The sequence below is a fragment of the Drosophila elegans genome, unplaced genomic scaffold (assembly GCF_018152505.1).
Source record: "Drosophila elegans isolate 14027-0461.03 unplaced genomic scaffold, ASM1815250v1 contig_183, whole genome shotgun sequence".
Taxonomy (NCBI): Eukaryota; Metazoa; Arthropoda; class Insecta; order Diptera; family Drosophilidae; genus Drosophila; species Drosophila elegans.
In genome coordinates, this window is record NW_024545550.1 from 9,849,595 (window position 1) to 9,867,937 (window position 18,343).

General features: G+C 51.3%; 1 protein-coding gene across 1 annotated transcript; it reads right to left on the reverse strand.

Moving 5' to 3' along the window:
* Positions 1-318: 318 nt before the first annotated feature.
* Positions 319-18,051, reverse strand: LOC108144497 (midasin). The gene is made up of 13 exons (XM_017269429.2): positions 17,795-18,051; positions 17,517-17,737; positions 16,493-17,456; positions 16,270-16,433; positions 11,031-16,209; positions 10,808-10,967; positions 8,938-10,754; positions 2,470-8,877; positions 2,275-2,401; positions 1,742-2,213; positions 1,568-1,673; positions 830-1,513; positions 319-773 (listed from the first exon to the last, which is right to left on the reverse strand). Exons 1-13 carry the CDS (start codon positions 17,909-17,911, stop codon positions 597-599), a joined length of 16,596 nt encoding a protein of 5,531 aa, XP_017124918.1. The 5' UTR covers positions 17,912-18,051; the 3' UTR covers positions 319-596.
* Positions 18,052-18,343: the final 292 nt, after the last annotated feature.

Sequence of the window (18,343 nt, forward strand, 5' to 3'; positions counted from 1 at the left end):
TTCTTCCTGTTAGTCATTTGTTCATCGAATCCAGTATGGACGGAGTTTAAAATTGGTGCGATTTTGGATAAATATTAAAAAAATATGGATACACACTTGGATTTAAAAAGATCATAACCTTCAAGGGTTGTATATTATATTGTATAAATGCAATATATTAATATCCAGTTCTAGTTATCATTCCTAGGTTGTGCTTCAATATTTATGTAATTTCAGCGTTTATTGTTCCCGAAATATCCAAGAGTTTTCAAAATATCCGTGTTGCTTCGTAAATTAATAAAGTAAATAAATAAAAAATACTTTTAAATAAAAAGAGTGTTGTTTATATACAAATTGTAATTGTCAAAAAATATATATTACATTCATATCCGAAAGAGTTTAAGTTGCAGCTATGTTAGTGCGCCTCAAATAACAAAATCGTTACATTTTCAATTCGTAAAAATTATTATTTACAAGTGCAATATATATCTAGGTGGCATCATAACAAAGCCAGTAATAAATCTAAAAGAAAAACGTAATTGTAGGCTATCTTCGGGGTAAGTCGTTAGGAGAGTTCTTTGTTGCCCACTATACTGAATAGTGTCAGCATATATGGGTTACTCGCTGTTAACCAGCTCGAACCATTGCCGCATGGCTTCGCTTAGCACGAGGGGCAGTTGGTTGAGGTCCCGGACAATCACATAGTAGGGGAACGGGAAGCTTTCCAGATAGGAACTGATGCTCACTGAGCCATCTGCGTTTACCGCCACATGCTGTATGTCCAGAATGGAGTTCTAAAAGTAATCAAAAATCAATAAAGCTCATATGGATTAAGAACAAAATTCCCTACCTTGTTGTCCGGATTGTCGATGATGATGTAAACCAGGAAGATGCGCTGCAATCGCGCCAGCTTTATGGCGTTCTTGACCTTCTGCGCACCCTCGCTGAATATATTCCGTCCATCGCTGAGGATAAGCAAAAGGTTTTCAAACAGGCCATTATCGCCGCCCAGGCCGCTTTCTTCCGCATTGGCCGTGCGTATAAAGTCCAGCAGGCCGGCTATCTTGGTCTTGTCCTGGTCGAAGTTCAGGGCATTCACCAGGCGTGGCCCGTCGAACTGCTCCGTGTGATTAAGGACGATTTGCGGCGCCTCCCCGAAGGACACGATGCTCAGTCGACCACTTTCCAGCAGCGTGAGTGCCTGCGACACCAGGGAGATGGCCTCCAGAGTCAGCGTCTTGGAGTTGTTGTGGTGCATCGACTTGGAATCGTCGATGGCGATGGTGATCTTGTAGTCACGCTGCGCCGGCTTTGTGCGTCGCAGCCAGATCTTGTCCTTGCGGAACTGCGAAGCGATGTAAGGGATAATCTTCTTCATATTGATGCGCCGCCCAGTGCGGTAGTCGCCCTTCAGCCGCGTACACTTGGTGGGCTCCAGGATGAGGCGCAGCTGCTCGCACAGCTCCCGAGCATTCTGGGTCATGCGGTTGGAGATGCCCTGCCAACTCTCGTAGTCCTCGTGCTGCGGCTGTGCCTGGAACAAATCGTTTAGTATGGGCATAACCATATCAAATGTCGGAAAACCTACCCCTCGGAATGTGGTCAGTTGCTGCTGATACTGTTGCCGCAGCTCCATCTGCTCCGCTGAGCTCAGCTCCTGGGCCTGCGAGCTTTTGTCCAGCAGGATTTCGGTGCTGTTTAATCACATAAAGATTTGTTTAAATACAAAATAACATAGAAAAAGAAAGTGTCCAGTACTAACTTGCTGTGCGCCGTGGTTTCAGCACTACGAGGAACCGTCATGGTGGGCACCACTTCGCCCTCAATCTCCATGCCCTCGGGTGTATCCAAGCGCTCCTTCGACTGATCCGTCTTGGACGGCTTGTCGGACTTCTGCTCCGTCTTCTCGGCACCCAGCTGCTCCAGTTGGGCATCATCCTCCGGTGCGACTGCTGGCTCATCGGTTTCCATCAATTCGTTCGCATTCTCCGCCTCATTTTCATCCTCGTTCGGTGGCTCATCCTCCTGGTGCTGAATCTTCTTGGACTGCTCTTCGGTGGCATTGTCCAGCGTGGTCTTGTCGCTGTTTTTGGGCTCCTTCACGTGCTGGTACTCTTCGGCTTCTGCCTGCTCCGTGGGTTCTGGCTTCTCCTGGTCAGCACTGTCCGCTTCCTTGGACTCCTTTAGCTGGTCAATTGTCTTGAGTTGCTTCAACTTGTTTTGCTCCGCTTCGCCTGCAAGTTAATAAGTTGTTTAAAATGGAAGTGAATGTGAATGATTATTTGGCCTGCTTACCTAAGGATCGTTCTTCGTTGGTTCTCCCCTGTTTGCGCTTCTCCTGCGTTTGCCTTTCGTTCTTGCGCTCCTCTTGGGACACCGTTTCCTGGGTCTCCGCAATGCCCTGATGGCCACCATCGTTGGTCTGCAAATGGGTTTCAAGTAGAGTTGTGTTCAAGAGTTGAATCAAATGTAATTGAAACCAAAACTCACATCGTTTTCGGCCTGGCCAACGCCATCCTTCTCCTCGCCCGTCTCCTGCTCGTCGAGCTTTTGGTCCTGCTTGATATCCGGGTCCTGCGGCTGCTGCACTTGGTCCGCTGAGCTGCTCTGCTCGGTCTCCGGCATTGACTGGACATTCTCCTCCTTGCTGGCCTTGTCCTTGGACTGGGTGTGCTGTTCCGGCTTCTCCTCGCGCTTTTCCTCCTCTTCCTCCTTGGCATCCTCGGGAGAATCCTCGGGCTTTGCTTCGTCTGCTTCGTCCAGTTCGCCGCGTGTCTGAGTCTCCGGCTCCTCCTTTTCGTCCTCGGGAGTGGCTTCGTCGCCCTCGCCCTGATCCTCCTGGCCTGGCTTCGCTTCGGTGCCCGCCTCATCTTCCTCGGAGTCACTGCCGTCGCTCTGGGGATCACCTTCCTCCTCTGCCGCAGGCTCCTCTTCGCCATCAGCCTCGGGCTCCTCGGCCGGCTGCATGTTCTCCTTCATGGCGTCAATGTCAAAGGGATTCTCGTCCGTGGGCTGCTGCTCCTCCTGATCGTCGTGACCCTCGTCCACGTTATTCATGTCGCCCAGGTCCATTTCTTCGGGCTCTGGCGGCTCCTCCAGCTCGTTGTGCATGGCATTGGTCTGCTCCTCGTCCATTTCGGGGTCCTTCATGTCGTCAATGTCCTTGGCCTGCTCCTTGCGCTTGTCCTCGCCGCTTGGCTCATTGGTGGCATCCAAGCCATCCTTTTCGTGCTCATCCTTGCCATCCTCCTTGGCCGCATCGTTCTTCGTGTCCAGATCGTTGTGCGCATCCTTCTCATCCTTGCTGCCCTTGCCCTGATCCTCCTCATTCATCTCCGGCTCCTGCTCCTCCTCCTCGGGCTTCTCCTCGTCATCGCCCCAGATCTGGTCGTCGAGCTTCTCGGCTCCCTCCTCCGTCTCACCCATCTCCTTGTTGAGATCGTCCTCCTCCTCTTCGGACTCACCGCTGTCATCCTCCTCGGGCTTCTCCACATCCTGCATCTTGGCATCGAAGTCGTCGCTCATCTCGATGCCCTTCTCCTCCTTGCAGTCGGGCTCCTGCTTGTCGCCCTCGTCCTTGCGGTCCTCTGGCCGCTTGGCATCGTCCAGCTGATCCTCGGACTCGATCTTATCGGAGGCATCGTTCTCCCCGGTGCCGTCCTCCAGGCCAAAGCCCTCGCCGTTCTTGGAGTCCTGCTTGGACTGACCCTCCTCGTCCTGCATCAGATCCGGCGGCACACAGAAGCCCTTGCTGCCGATCTCCACGAACACGGTGAGCACTATGGACAGCATCTTGGCGGAAACCTTGTGCGTGGCCAGCTGCTGGAGCAGCAGATAGTCCGCCAGCAATTGGTACTGCTCCAGAATGGGCAGCAGACCAATGGCTCGTCGTACGCAAAGGAGCTTATCCTGATCCTCGGAATTGGAGTGCTTCAGCACAAGGAGTACATTGGACAGCTTGGCCAGCACACGGGGCAGACTTAGCTGTTGCCAGTCCGTGTGGAGTTGCCCCGTGAGGCACTTCTTCAGATGCTGTTCCTGCAGCGCCTCCTTCGACTCCTGATCCTGCTCCTGTACCTGCTCCTTGGCTTCTCCATTCTGAGGCCCATCTTCCGGCCTGGCATGTTGCTTGTAAATCTTCTGCAGCGATATAAGCACACTGTGGGCTATGTTGGCCAACTCGGTGTCCGCATTGGCCAGATCGATGGCCTCCGAGCTGATTTCGGTGGGCTTTTCGCTTCGCAGGCTGGCCAGCAGTTCAATGAGTGGTTGCGCCAAGGGCAGATGATCACTTTGGCCGGCACGCAGTAGTTCCAAGGTCTTCTCCATGATTTGCAGGATCTGCAGATAGCTTTTCTGGTAGTAATCACACTTCTCGCTGGGTAGGAACTCCAGATTGGCGGAGCTCAGCTCGTTAAGCAACTTTTGGCTGCTGCCTAGGATCTGTCTGCTCAAATCCTGGAGCTCATTTTTGGCCAAGGGAATGGTCCGCACCAGTAGGCTGTTGCCGGAGTTATCGTTAACCGAACTGGGGGCACAGCTCAACAGGAGCTGCCACTGCCTGAAGACATAGTGAATCTGGCAAAGATTATTCTTTATATCCGTTGCCATGTCTGCATTCCTCACAAAGCTCAGAGCTCCTGAATTGCTCTCAGCTTGTGGCACAATCTCGGCCAGTTGGCGCAAGCTATCCAGTGAGTTCCTCAGCTCATGCAGCTCCTTGGTGGATCCGGAAAGCTGCTCCCGCTGCTGCTGCACCAGGAGGAACAGGTCGACGGCGAAACCCTTGATGCGTTCGATATTCGGAGGACCCAGCTCGGACAGCGGCGTCAACATAATGTTCTGCAACAGCTTCAACTTGAACACACTCTTCATGTAGTACAGGTCCAGGTGCTCGTTCAACTGCTGGGCACTGGGATGCAGGCGTGGCAGCATGGAGCGAATGGAGTAGGGCGTCAGCTGGAAGTCCTCAAACTCGCTGCGCAGCGAGAGCTCCAGCAGACCGGTCTTGTAGCTGGCACCCAGCCGATGCAGCGTCTTGAAGAGATCGGTGAGAGCCTTGCGCTTCTGCTGCAGGATCTGCTTGGCCTCCTGCTTCTGCTGGGGTCGCTCCTTCGAGCGATCCACGTTCAGGGCACGCAAGTGCTCACATCGCTCCAACTGGCTGGCCAGCAGGTCGTCCAAGTCCGTGATTAGTTCGCCGTAGGGAGCCTGTCGCAGGGTTTCCTTCACCACATGGCGGGCCGTCCGGAAGTGCTTTTCCAAGCGCTGCAGCAGGGCATTTTCCGAGACAAACTCGACCGGAGTGTTGAACTTCTCCAGCAGCTTCTCACTGGCCACGAACTGCTGTCGCTCCGTATTGAGATACCTGATCTTGTTGTAGTTCCTCAGGCCCTTGCCCTTGTCGGTGCCAAAGGTGTAGTCCCTGGCCGTGGCATCCTTGGGCTGGAACACCTCGCTGATCTTCTCCTGCAGCGCCAGTCGGTACTCCTTGAGGAACTTGTTCAGATTGCGGTGCACACTGGCCACGCTGTTGCGCATGCTGAAGTAACTCAGATCCTTGCTGTAGCTCTGGATCTTGACGAACTCCTTCAGCTTCTTTTCGATGGGCGAGCGCCGTGACTTGGCAGAGTCTGCGATCTCGCCAGCAAACTGGGAGAAATACAGCTGGAGATTGTGCAGGGCTGCGATTAGCGGAGGCAGTCCCTCGATCTTTCCAGCCCTCTCCACATTGTGCAGGTACAGCTCGAAGCCCTGAAGGAGCTGCAGCCGTATGTGGAAGTCACCGTAGCACGAGGCCTCCACAAACTGTCTCAAAATGCGCACCACTTGCGGCAGCTCCAGGCGCTGGGCCTCTCCCAAGTCCTGGGCATCCAGCAGTTGCTCCTGGGCGAAACGTTGCTCCGCAAACTTGATGTCCGTGTAGGACTGATCGAGCTGCTGTTGATGGAGGAACTGCTGCAGCAGATTGTAGATGAAGAACCAGTAGCGATAGGCCTGCAGCTCCACTTGGGCGGCCGTCTGTCCGAGGCAATTGCGCCAGTGCTGCAGCTCCAGTCGTGTCCAGCGTTGCACAAACTCGGCCACCTCGATTTCCTCCGATACCAGATTGTTCTGCCTGTGGGCCACCTCGTTCCAGAGGGCCAACTTCTGTCGCAGCAGCTGGAATCCGGTATTGAAACGCACCACCGGGGCATGGGCAGGCAATCGTCGGATGCGCGAGATCACCAACTTGATGTCGGCCAGGCCTGCGTGCTCGGGATACTGTTCCAGTTGCTCCAACACACGCTTCTCTATGCGCTCCATCACGCTGAGGCAGCTTTGGATCTCGCTGATATTCGAATCCTTGTAGAAATCGTAAGGGGAACTAGCCACTCCCTCCTCCAAGTCAATGTCCTTAAGCTGTTTCTGTTGCAGGGCCAAGCCAAAGGCCAGACCATTGCAGGCCCTTTCGTCCAGATCGGAGCCCAAGGCTGTCTTGTAGTGGCCATGCAAGTGGGCAAAGACCTGAAAGCGTGCTCGGTACGGGGCAAGTAGATGGAGCTCCGATTCCTTTGAAGACTTGGGCTGCTCTCTGTAGTAAACCGGAGTGTGCTGGGTCATCACCTCGATGAAATTGCGCGCCAGGAAGGCATAGTCCTCCTCGACCACAATCTGTGCCTGCTTGGCCTTGGCACTGGCCTTCTTGTCCAGCTTCAGCACCTGCTCCAAGGTGGGCTGCGACACGAACTCGGCAAAGTCCTCGTCCAGGTTTGTGGGAAAGTTCTGCTCGATTTCCTGCATCTCGATGAGCTCCTCGCTGTCCACTCCTCCCTTGGTCTTGGTCACGTACAGACTCTCCGCCTCCGCCTTGAGTTGACAGCGACGCTGCTCCTCCTGCTGCCAGGTCTGGTTACAGATACTGAGGGCATCGTCGTAGGCGGCAAAGGTCGTCTCGTCTATTACACTTCCCAGCGAGATATAGTTTCTCAGCTCAATCAGCTTGGCCTTTAGCAAACGGAAGTACTCATGTTCGCTGTGTGGCAACTCGGCCAGCAATCCATAGAGCCTGCTGTTCCTGATTACCAGTGGCTGCTGCGATGGGAATTGCACTATATCGCCGATGGTCTGCTGCAGCTGCTCCGCCTGCGAAACACTGCCGGCCTGGTGGACCCTGGCGAAGATCACCTTGAGGGACTCGAAGCCAAAGCGCAGCTGGTTCACCGAGCATTTGATGGGCTCCACAAAGTCCTGGTAGTAGGAGGAGTATCTGGCGAGGGTGTGATGCACGAATCTCTGGGCATTGGCCAGCCACAGCTCCAGTTTGCCCAGCACCTCGGTGCTGCTCTTCAGCTGCGCACTCGTGGCCGCCTGGGATCCTGTGAAGTTAACCCACTCGGAGCTAACAAGTTGGAACAGCTTGTACAGCGACTCACAATCGCCGTTCGAGTGGAGGAAGTGCGTAATGTCTTGGACCAGGGCGGCGTACATGCACTGTTCCGGACGCAAGGCCAACTTTTGGGAGAGCTGTTGCTGTCGCTGGTGCGCCGCCTTCAATCTAACCTCCAGTTGGCTGCAAATCTCCTCGCCAAAGTGCCGGTACTTCATCACAATCTTCATGAAATCATAGGCTGTGGTTAAGGTGCTCAGACAACCAATATCCTCCGCTATATATTGGTTCTTCAGGCGGTTCTTTTCCACGGGATCGATCAACGGGGCATTGGTGAGCAGGCACAGCTCAATGGCTCCCAGCAAGGCATTAGTTAGGGAAACATCAAAGGCTGTTGTCATGGCGTCCGGGTTAATGTCATCCTTTTGCAAATTGTTCAGCATTTTTTCCAGTTCTTGGGCACAGCTTTGGAAGCCTTCGTTTGGTTTCTGCTCACGCTGACCTAAGTGGCTCACATATTCCAGCTCCTTGAGCAGTTGACTGGCGTTCTCCTGGACATGTGACAGATTGTTGACTCTGCCACTGTATTTGGAGCTCAGGAGCTGGGAGTTCTCCCACAGCAGATGGCGCGTTTGCTGCAGGGAGGTGCGCCACTCCTGCAACTCGCTAAGGGGCACCGATCGCAGCTGTCCGTTTGGCTGGCAAATCAGGGACAGGAAGACGCCCGACAAAGCGGGTCCCTGATAGACCAAGCGACTGGATATCTCTGTGCTGCCCTCTTCCGAGGGTCCTTGAACGCAATCCAGACGGTTGGAAAGATTCTCCAACTGATAGCACTGAATGGCGTTACGATACTGCCTTTGATAAGTGCGCAATCCCTTGTAGCTGCTGCCAATCCTCTCAAGCAGTGTTTTAAACTCCTCTTGATCCTGCAACCCATTCAATTCCTTACTTAGTTCAATCCAAGCACTGGTTACTTCAGCATGGGAAGCACTCTCAAGAGTTTTCAGGCAATGCCAGAGATTGCTGTTCAAGGTGAGCAACTGCTCTGTGTAAAGGGGATTCACTTGCTCATCGAAGTCCTCGCGCAGAGTTCCCGTCAACAGGCGCTCCATAAATAGTTCCCTTAAGGCAGCCAGTAATAATTGTGGTGTGCTGGCAGCTATACTTTGTGGATGAATATACGAAGAGCTGTCCTCCTTTTCGACTTCCAAGAGGGTCTTCAGACTACTGAGATCCAAGTCCAAATCAAATCCGTTTTGTGTATTAGCTTCCTGAGCCTCCTTTAGCTTTGTTTGCAGTCTTTGCAGACGGGACTGAAGTGTCTCATTCGTCAGGGAGCCACTCAATTCAAAGGGTTTAACTTGAAAGCCATGAGTGTTATTGCGAAGGAAGGAGCGCCACTTGTTTGCCTCATCTGATTGCAGTAGCAGCCATATCTTGAGCCAAGAAGACAGCTCCAAATTGCCATAGCTCGGTACCACACAGAGCAGTTTTTCCAGTTCCTCCAATTCTGTATGGAGTTGAATCTGCAATGCAAAGAAATTACAATGTTGAAATATAATTTTAACTCCTTACATTTCACTCACCTGTTGATCCTGATAGTAAGGCTGGAAATGGGTAAACTGCTTTGAGTATATCTTGCAAGACACATTCAAAGGCCTCCTCGTCTCCTCAATGTACTCCTTCATTTTAAGAATACACTCTTGAATAGTAGCCAATTTTTCGGAAGAATTTTTGGAAGTCAATTGAAGTAAGGGATTCAGAAGGTGCTTCTCCAGCCACTGGAAATGGAGCACCAGCTTGTGCATCAGCGGCACATAAAGTTCGGTGTTCATTAAAAGCTTCTGTTGTGCCGTAGTCAACAGTCGATTGAACCAATGGAAGCGGGTCACCAATTTCGCATACTGCGGCAGATCCAAGTCAGCTTCCTCCAAATCCTCCAACAAACTGCTGTGTAGGAGCTCAAGGAATGTCGAAAGGTTTGTTAGGAAGTCATTGGCGAACTTCACAGTGACTTGTTGCTTCTGCAAAGCCTGTGAATACTGCAGGGCATTCATTCGGTTTACTGCGGTTTCACAATTAGTGGGAATGTCATCTACGACAAGGCGCGACAGGAGCAAAGCACTCAGGTTTAAAGGCTTTAGTTCCGAAACCTCAATATCTGTAGAGTAATCCCTGAGTCTAGGGAAAAGATTTCGATTCCAGGGCAGATTAACCAGAGCTCCTTTTACACTGTTGCTCCTCTTCTGCAGGCAGTTGAAAAGATTCTGAGACAACTCTTGCATGGACGTGTGTTCCGACAACCACGGCTGCAGGTAGAGATGTCTTAACTCCAAGTCTCCGAAGGCCGACGACTCGTAAAGTATGTACAGGAAGTGGCGCATGAGTTGTTGAGGATTTAGCCCATTCAATTCGAGGTTCTCCATTTTTTGAAAGAGCGCAGCCAACTGCTTTTGGGGAATAGTTTCCACCGAGGATCCATCCAGTAAAACTTTCAAAACCACTGCCTGAAGTTTGACTAGTGTCAATGAGTTTAGGTTTCCAGAATTGAGTATTACATCGCTGAGGAAATCCTGCTGACTAGTAGTCACTTCCTCAAACAATTCGGTTTGGGCCAGCACCACCTCGCGCAGTTTGTTTTGGTAGTAGGACAAGCCAAAGCCCATCAAATCTGTGCTGGCAGAGTACACATAGACCTCCATGGCGGCCACGTAAATAGCACGTTTCAGTTCATAGCCAATCCTTTGGTAGGCAGCGCTCAGGAAGGCAAAATGTGTGAGGTGCGAAATGGAGTAGCTATTAAACTCGGTCAGCTGAGTTATGCCCTTGTGAACTCGCAGGATGCAATCTATAGCATCCGTTTGATGCACACCCTGCTCATGGACAAAGGCACGCATGTCATCCACGGAATAGGTGTCCCGGGATAGGGAGAGCTCCACACATCGGTTGCGCATCGCTCGCGATAGTTCACCATTTTTGGGATCCACGGTTAGGAATGCTCGGAAATTGCTCGACTTGTGGACCACCTCAGCATTTTCCTGCGCTGTTATTCCCTTTTCAGCTATGAGTAAGCTTCCGTTTGGCTCGAAGACGGGATTTAAGCGATCCAGGACGGCCGAGGAACAAAGATTCACGTGCTCCAGCAAGATGAATTGACCGCACTTCAGTGAGGTGACAATCTGCGAGTCCACCCATTCGAAAGATCCGCCAGTGTTGAGGGAATCTGCCGTCTTGATGTAGGCTTGAAGTAACAAGAACTGAGACTTGGTCTCGGGCAATTGCTGGAATGCCTTCACTTGGCAGTTCTTTGGTGTGACCACCAGTAGCTGGATGATCTTGCCCAGGGAATCCAGACGTTCGCCGAACAACTTGAGTTCATCTAACACGCTGTGCTGCTGACACTCTAAAAGGTATACATTTAAGGGGTCTCTTCCTTATGTACACATTTCCACTTACCTGTTGTGACCTTGGCCAGTTTATTGTACTTGCTCCAGGAGTTCCACAACTGTTCCACAAACTGAAGCTCAATTTGCTGGACAAAAGCCCGCTGAACACAGGCAAAGACTAGCGCCTCCACCTTCTTGTAAATGACCTCCAAATGACGATTTAAATCGATCTGGGATAAGAAAAATAAAGTTAAATAGGTGGATCAAGTTAAAAATGAGTTCGTAAATCTCACCTGCTGAAAACTACCAGTCACAGAGTCATCAATTATATCCGTATTGCACAGGCGATTGGAGAGCACACAGAGGGCATCGATCAGCTTGGTTTTGCCACTGTCTGTGGATCCGCAGAGCAGCAGTGGCTTCTCCATGTGCACAGCCTCGACGATTTGCTTGAGCAACTGCCTCTGGCTGTCCAGCAGCAAAGGAGCCTGCTCCTGTCGAGTGGCCAAGTCCAGGACATCGGCTTGTTCCCGCTCCAGAACCACGTCGTTGAGATATACCTTATCCGCGGTCCAATAAAGAGCCACATCATCCGAAACCGCATTCAGCTCCTCGGCGTTGCATTGGAAAACGTTTGAGAAGACATTGCGGATGTATGATTTATCTTGGTCACAGCGCATTCTTTGGTAGTAGACCAACTGCATCCTTTCGTAAAGTGTCAGTAAGAAGTCTTTGAAAGCAGATTGGAAGGAGCAGGGTGTGGATGCCATGATGTAGCCAGTTTGCGGGTTGTGAAGCAGATCGCACCAGCGGAGAATGTCACGCAGATTAAACTCGTACGGGCCACCCTTGTAGCCAAACTCCATGGAAGAGACGCCGCGATCTAGTAGCTCCGAAAAACGCACCAAGCGAGCGGCCAAATCAAAGGTATTTGATTTAACCGAAGCATCCTTTCCGGAGTAAATCTCAAAGATGTTGCCTTCGGTTTGCTCACCGAGCAGCTCCAGGAAGTGTTCACTCAATTGATCAAAGTACTTGCCATATTTCACATTCACCACATGAAGCAGATCCTCGGTGGAAAGTTTACGCAGATACACTTTGGTAAATCGATTCAGGAAGGACTGGGGCAATCCCTTGCGACCGCCGCCCTGCTTTAGAGGATTCTGGCAGGCAAAAATGCGGGTAGAGCCAGCCAAGTGGAAGCTCTTGTTCAGCTCCGGTATGTAGACCTCTCCGCGATGATCGAGCACCGCATTGAGACCTTCCAGCACGGATTGGGGGGCCAGATTGAGTTCGTCCAACAGAATCCAGGTGTTCTTTGCCTTCAGAGCGGCCAGCAGTGGACCGTCGCGCCACACAAAGCTGCCCATTTGTCGACCGGAAGTGGGTGTACTCGATTCCAATAGGTTATCCTCCGCTGGCAAATCGGTGCCAAAGAGATCAGCCAAATCAGTGTGTTCGCAGAGATTGATGCGCACAATCTGGTAGCCAATGGCAGCCGCTATGCTCTCCACAATGGAGGTCTTACCCACACCAGGTGGACCCTCCAGGAGCACTGGTTTCTGAAGCGAAAGGGCAGAGAGCAGACGGAAGAGATTCTGCTTGGTAGTGGGCGCATCGAAGAGGAAATCCTCTTTAGCTGGCGTCAAACGCTCCTCGTTTACATCTATGAAAAAGGGACGAATGCCAAAGCGGGATTCATCCAGCTGGACCTCAACACCTCGCTTCTTGCTAACTTCCTCCAGCGTAAACTGCTCGTTTAGAATTAGACCTGCCTGTTTGATGGCCTGCTTGATGATACTGGTCTTCAGCTGCTCCACCTGCTCCTGCGATTCGTGGGGCAACATTTCCAGTGCATCCAGGAAGATGGTTTCCAAACCAAAGATGGCCTGCTCGGCAAAGCTCAGTCTGGCGTTGCTGATCATGTAATTGGCCCAGGCTAGGATATCACGCACTGAGAACTTGAACTTTTCGTTCGTGTCTCGAATGTGCAGCACTATTTCCACCAGGTACTCGGCCACTTTATGGGTGTCGATCGTCTGTCCTTGGTGCTCCTTCTGTCGGCTCATGCAGTTGTAGGCAATCTCAATGAGGTCCTCCTTGTTGTCGGAGGGCAGGCACCAGACCTCCGTGAAGCGATTCCTCAAGGCAGGCGAGAGCTCCTTCTTGCCAAAATCCCCGCCAGGATTCATGGTGGCAAGGAACTGGAAGCCGGACTTGGCCTGCACCACAAAGTCTGGATTCGCCTCCAACTCAGCGACGCCGCCCTTCTCGGCCAGCAACACCGTACGCTCTGGTTCCAGGATGCAGTTGAGCCGCTCCAGCACGGAGTCCTCAGCCAGGGATATCTCATCGGCCATGAAATATGATCCCTCCTGCATCGAGTATATCAACGGACCATCGGCCCACTCGAAAAGTTGCGTGGATTCTTTGCCGCGACAAGGACGCAATCCTCCCAGGAAATCAGCTCCTTCGGTGTGCATGTGACAATTGAGGATGCGCAGCTGGACATCCGCAATGCTGGCTAGCAGTTGGCACACAGTGGTCTTGCCACAGCCCGTGGGACCAACCAAGAGCACGGGTTCGTCGAATTCCAAGGCCTTGGCCGTAACCACAGCCATGCGTGTCATGTTGCGGGTCCAAACGATGTCTCCTCGCAGTTTAAAGTCTCTAATGGCATCGAGGATTCTTCTACTCACCATGGAGGAGCTCTCCCTCTCGGTTTGTATGTCGAACAGCAGCTGCAGATCCACCTTCTTGCGGAAATTGGCGAACAAGGTCTTCTCTATTAACTCATGCTCTTCCTGGGAACGCACTTTCGAGGACAGAACCAGGTAGCCCTCCTCCACGAGATGCTGGTTCCAGTCGTACCTGGTGTCCTCGTGCAGGGACTTATCCGCATGGGTATATCGGTTGCCCCAACGGAACAGATCGCGCAGGGTGAACACCTGTTTGGAGGTATTCTGGCGATGTTGCTGCAGCTGGGTCATGCACTGCACCATTTTGCGGGCATAGGTGGGTGGAATAAAGCAGCGCTTTTCCAAAATGGTCTCCAACTCCACGCGTGGTATGTCACCAAAGTGGAGCTCTATAAAGCGATTCTTGAAGGCGCGCGAAAGCGTCTTCCTGCCGCCATAGAGTCCCGGAGGATTCTGCGTAGCAAAGAGCATAAAGTTGGGATGAGCCTTTACCAGCGTCTGGGTCTCCGCGATATACAGCTCCCTGTTGTCGTCCAGAACTCGATTGAGAGCCTCCAAAATATCCGTGGAGGCGAGATTGAGCTCGTCCAGTATAATCCAATAGCCATGGCGCATGGCTTGCACCAGCACTCCTTCCCTGAAGGTTAACTTGCCATCCAAGTCCGCCGCATATGTGCCAATGTACTCCTGGAGATCCGTGTGCTCGTGGTTATTGATCCTCAGGCAGCGATTTCCACTCCTCTTGGCCACGTAGTCAATCAAACTGGTTTTGCCCGCACTCGTGGGTCCCTGGAGCAAAATGGGCAACTTGCCAATCGAGATAATACGGGCTAAGTCCTTCAGGTTCTTCTTAACACTTTCCGTGAGAATGTAGTGGGTGCAGGGCTGTGGTTCCAAGTTGCCCGGCTGCACCCAGTAGCCCTCGAAGTCCAGGTAGTTCTCACCCAACTGGGGCAGCTGCTTGCTCAAAATAGCCTTGACATTTGACAGCAGTGCATTCTGAATGAGCAGAAGAACCACATGATGCGAATCCGGATCCAATTGGGTGAGGAAACTCAAGCAAAAGCTCTCGTACAGATTCCGTTCGATGGAGCCGCACAAATTTCTCGCACAAATGCGCAAACTGCGGCAAAGAGTACGCAGTGAATACACCGGACGATTCCCGAGGCCATCGTTTAACTGGAGCTCGGACAGCTTGCGCAGCGATTTGTACAATTGGACGATGCTGTGAACGGACTTTCGCTGGATACCCGTATTTGCCAGATAATCGCTGACCAACAGACTCAAATCCGCATCCGTTGTGAGTTCATCCACAAAGAATTCCGTGAAACGATTGCGTATGCCCACGGGCAGATCCTTCTTGCCAATGTCCGTATTGGGATTCATACAGGCGAAGATGCGGAAGTCGGGATGCCGCTTAACGGGCGTGAAGTCACCACGTTCCAGCAGCACCACTGAACCCTCCGGTTCAAGGATGGTCGAGAGACATTCTAGCGTCTCCGCGGAGGCCAAGTTAATCTCATCCAGCAAGACCCAGTCGCCATTGCTAATACAGTTGACAAGGGAGCCGGGTATGAAGGCGAAGGAGATGTTGATGCTCTTGTCCAGCTGCATCTGAAGCTTCTGCAGTTTTTCCCTCAGCGTCTGCCAACGGGGAAGCAATTTATTAAGCTTTAGCTCCGGATTCTTGGCCACCTGTAGGCAGATGTTGATCATTGTTCGGATTATCACAGCGTGACGACCACTGTTATAGTGGATGGCAAACAGCCGCAGGAACTGAATGTTCTTCTCCTGATTAAAGGTTTCGGAAAGAAGATACTCGAATTCGTTGCGCAGAGGTGCCAGCACATAGTTCAGTTCCACGGGCTTGAAGCCGCCCACCAAGTCGGACACGTCCGACTGGTTGTTCATGTTGACCACCACCAGTTTGTGCTCCGTCCGCTCGGCCAGGTATTGCACCGAAGAGGTCTTGCCCACTCCGGTTTCGCCCACCAAAAGCACAGGCTCCGAGTGACTGACACACACGGCAATCCGTTCCAGGATGCAGCTGGCCAGTCGAGTGAATGAAAAGGTGGTCCGCTTGCCTCCAATCTTGCCAATAGCTCGCTTCGTTAGCTGCGTTAACTTTTGCCGCTTGAGGTCCTGCTCTGAGGTCTCTTCATTCTCACTGTTTTCCAACTCAGATTTAGCCAGAAGGGTAGCCCTTCCGATTTTGATGTGCTCCAGGCCAAATTCCACATCTGGTTTGTATTCATTGGCGAAATGCTCGCAACGGGAACGAATGATGCCCAGCTTGGCTCCGATACTGGTGATCAGGGTTATCTTTTCTCTGCTCTGCGGAAGATATGAGCAAAAAACATCCACGGCGTTTTGGAAGACAAAGTAGGCACATTCCGAGCTGGTCACCGAAAATTGTGAATTGGAGCGGTGGCACAGCTTCACCAAATCACGGGTGGACACTAATCTGCCCGAATTGGGACTGGAGGTCAGGGAAACCTGTTCGAAGGGCAAGGCCACATATTTCTCCGTGTTGTCCGCCTTGTCGCCCGATTCCTGCTGCCTCAAATTATCCGCCGATGTGTGATGCCCACTGGAGAAGGTGAGGAACACATCCACAATGCGATTGGCCACAGTAGCCAGCTTGGGATAGTTGGTGCTGACCACTTTGCAAAGCTCATTGCGGGAAAGTGGCAGTATATTGATGGTATAAAGATATTTGTCCAGCAGGGAGTAGAGCGATTTTTGGCTTGAGTTGCTGGCCGATTTGTTGGTTCTATGGGATAAGGAAAACAAATTAAATAAGGTTACATTATTGCTTGGCTTAAATTCTTACCGCACTGTGACAAACAACTGAAAACCAGGCTCTATTTTCACGGAATCGCGGAAACCGGGAACACTAAGGCACCGGCGTTCTAGAAGGCTACTCAGAATGGTATAAGTGTCTTGGGTGGCTGCATCCAGATCCTCCAGCAGCAACCAGTATCCATGCATGACGGCCTTTAAGAAAAAAACTTTTTAATAAAGTCTGAAATATATAAAAGGATTAACTAACTCACCTGCGTCAGAACTCCCGGAAGCCAAACAAACTCCCCGGGCACATCGGTGCAGCGATATTGGCCTAGTAACATTTTGCTATCGGTCTGATCTCCGAGCTGAATACGTAGAAATCCATTCCTTTGCGTCGTCTCTCCCAAGTCAAGCAGTTCCTCCAGAGGCAACTCCTCCACTTTGCGCTTGTTTCCCGCCACCTTTGGCTTCTTTTTCGGTATCAGCAGTTGCTCCTCCTCTTCGGCTTTCTTCAAGGCCTTCTCCTTGATTTCAATCTCATTTGGCTTGGGGCAAATGCGTCCAGTTTTGCGGGCCAGGTACTCGATAAGCGTAGTTTTACCACAGCCCACGGGTCCTGACAGGCAAATGGGTTTGGCAGCAGCCACACCCAGGGCGATACTGCGTAGATTGACGACAGTTGAGTCCACCTTGACAATACGGTCGTAGCAGCCATCGGTGCTGCTATAGAACTCCAGGTTCTCCTTGTTGAAAGTGGGCAGTAGAACGCCCTCGATGTTGGTCACAGCCTGATTGATTCCCTGCAGCTGCAGGCTCACAAGTTGATCGGAGTCGTCAGGTTTAAAGCTGCCAAGGGTGCTCCTGGCTAGTGTCCAAGCTTGCTCCCTTTCGTGGTCGAACTGCAGTCGCGTTTCAGTGGATATTTGCTCATTTAAATCATTTAGCTGGGGCGCACTCATGTTGGTCAGCATAGCCATGATGTGGTTGCAGTAGATCTGCGTCTTCGGGCTTAATGAATTGTGTGCATAGGTGGCTATAAAGCTGGACCAATCCCACAGCTCGCGGAAATAGGGTGTATCACTTTTCAGCAATTGATAGCAGCATGTGATGATCTCCAGATCCTCCAGGTTGAGAGAGTGATTGCCATTTTTTAACTTTTTACTGGGCAGGCTGTCTTCGCTCTGGCTTTTATCAAAGGGAGCTGGCTTGTCGTGGAAGTAGCTCTTGGCAAATCTGCAGCAGAAGAGGTTTAAGAATTGGTTTCTTTAGGGGAAAAATGACGAAGGGTCGAACCTCTGCGCATCCAGGGAGAAATCCAAGAGCTTGGCCAGCGCCGCACACTCCAGTTGATACTGGCCAAAGCTTTGGCCAGCTGAATCCCAGCGGAGCGCCATGGAGAGCAGTAGGAGCAGCTGCTCCTCGAAACTAACGGCCACGGGCACAGTGTAAGCGGGCAGAGGCAGTTGCTCGCTGAGCGTCCGGAAGAGCCGCTCCACATCCTGGGGCACATATTTCTAAAACGCACAGAATACTAAGTATGCTAGTTTCCAATTACAACCAAGTTAGCTCACCTGCTTCTTGATGAACTTTTGTAAACTTTGGGCAAACACGTTGTCTTCAGACCCATTCGAAATTAGCTGCAGCAATCGCTGGGCGCCAAGTCGCAGCTTGCTGGCATTCACCTCCATCTCTCCAGAAACTAGTCAATCGTATTCTTAGTTATATTTAAGTAATATTTACGCCTATTTTCGTTGAATTTCAGCACAATGTCCCGGAATGAAGAGCAAAACACACGCGATTTTAAAACACGTGCAGCACACACCAGCAGCGTTGCCAGCTAGTTTCCACACGACCATCTGATTGCAACGATCTGGCAGCACTGGCGGTTTGTTTACCTTTTTTGCCGGCACGCCACTGAAATCTGGCAGCGCCAGCCGGTATGTTTTGTTTTTGTTTTTGTTATTGTCTTTTGCATTTTGTGGAGCTACAGTAGGCATTCAATTATAGCAACAGAAATTAATTTCATTAAATAATTATTTTATTTTGAACTAAATCTGTATTTTATTAACCAGCTATAGCAGTTTTATTAATATATATATATTTAATTTTATTTATCTTAA

Coding starts and splice junctions, on each gene's coding strand:
- LOC108144497 (XM_017269429.2), bottom strand. CDS start 17,911: ATGGAGGTGAATGCCAGCAAGCTGCGACTTGGCGCCCAGCGATTGCTG. Junction 17,457..17,516: donor TTCTCCCTGGATGCGCAGAG/GTTCGACCCTTC, acceptor CTTCTGCTGCAG/ATTTGCCAAGAGCTACTTCC. Junction 10,755..10,807: donor ACTGGCCAAGGTCACAACAG/GTAAGTGGAAAT, acceptor TATACCTTTTAG/AGTGTCAGCAGCACAGCGTG.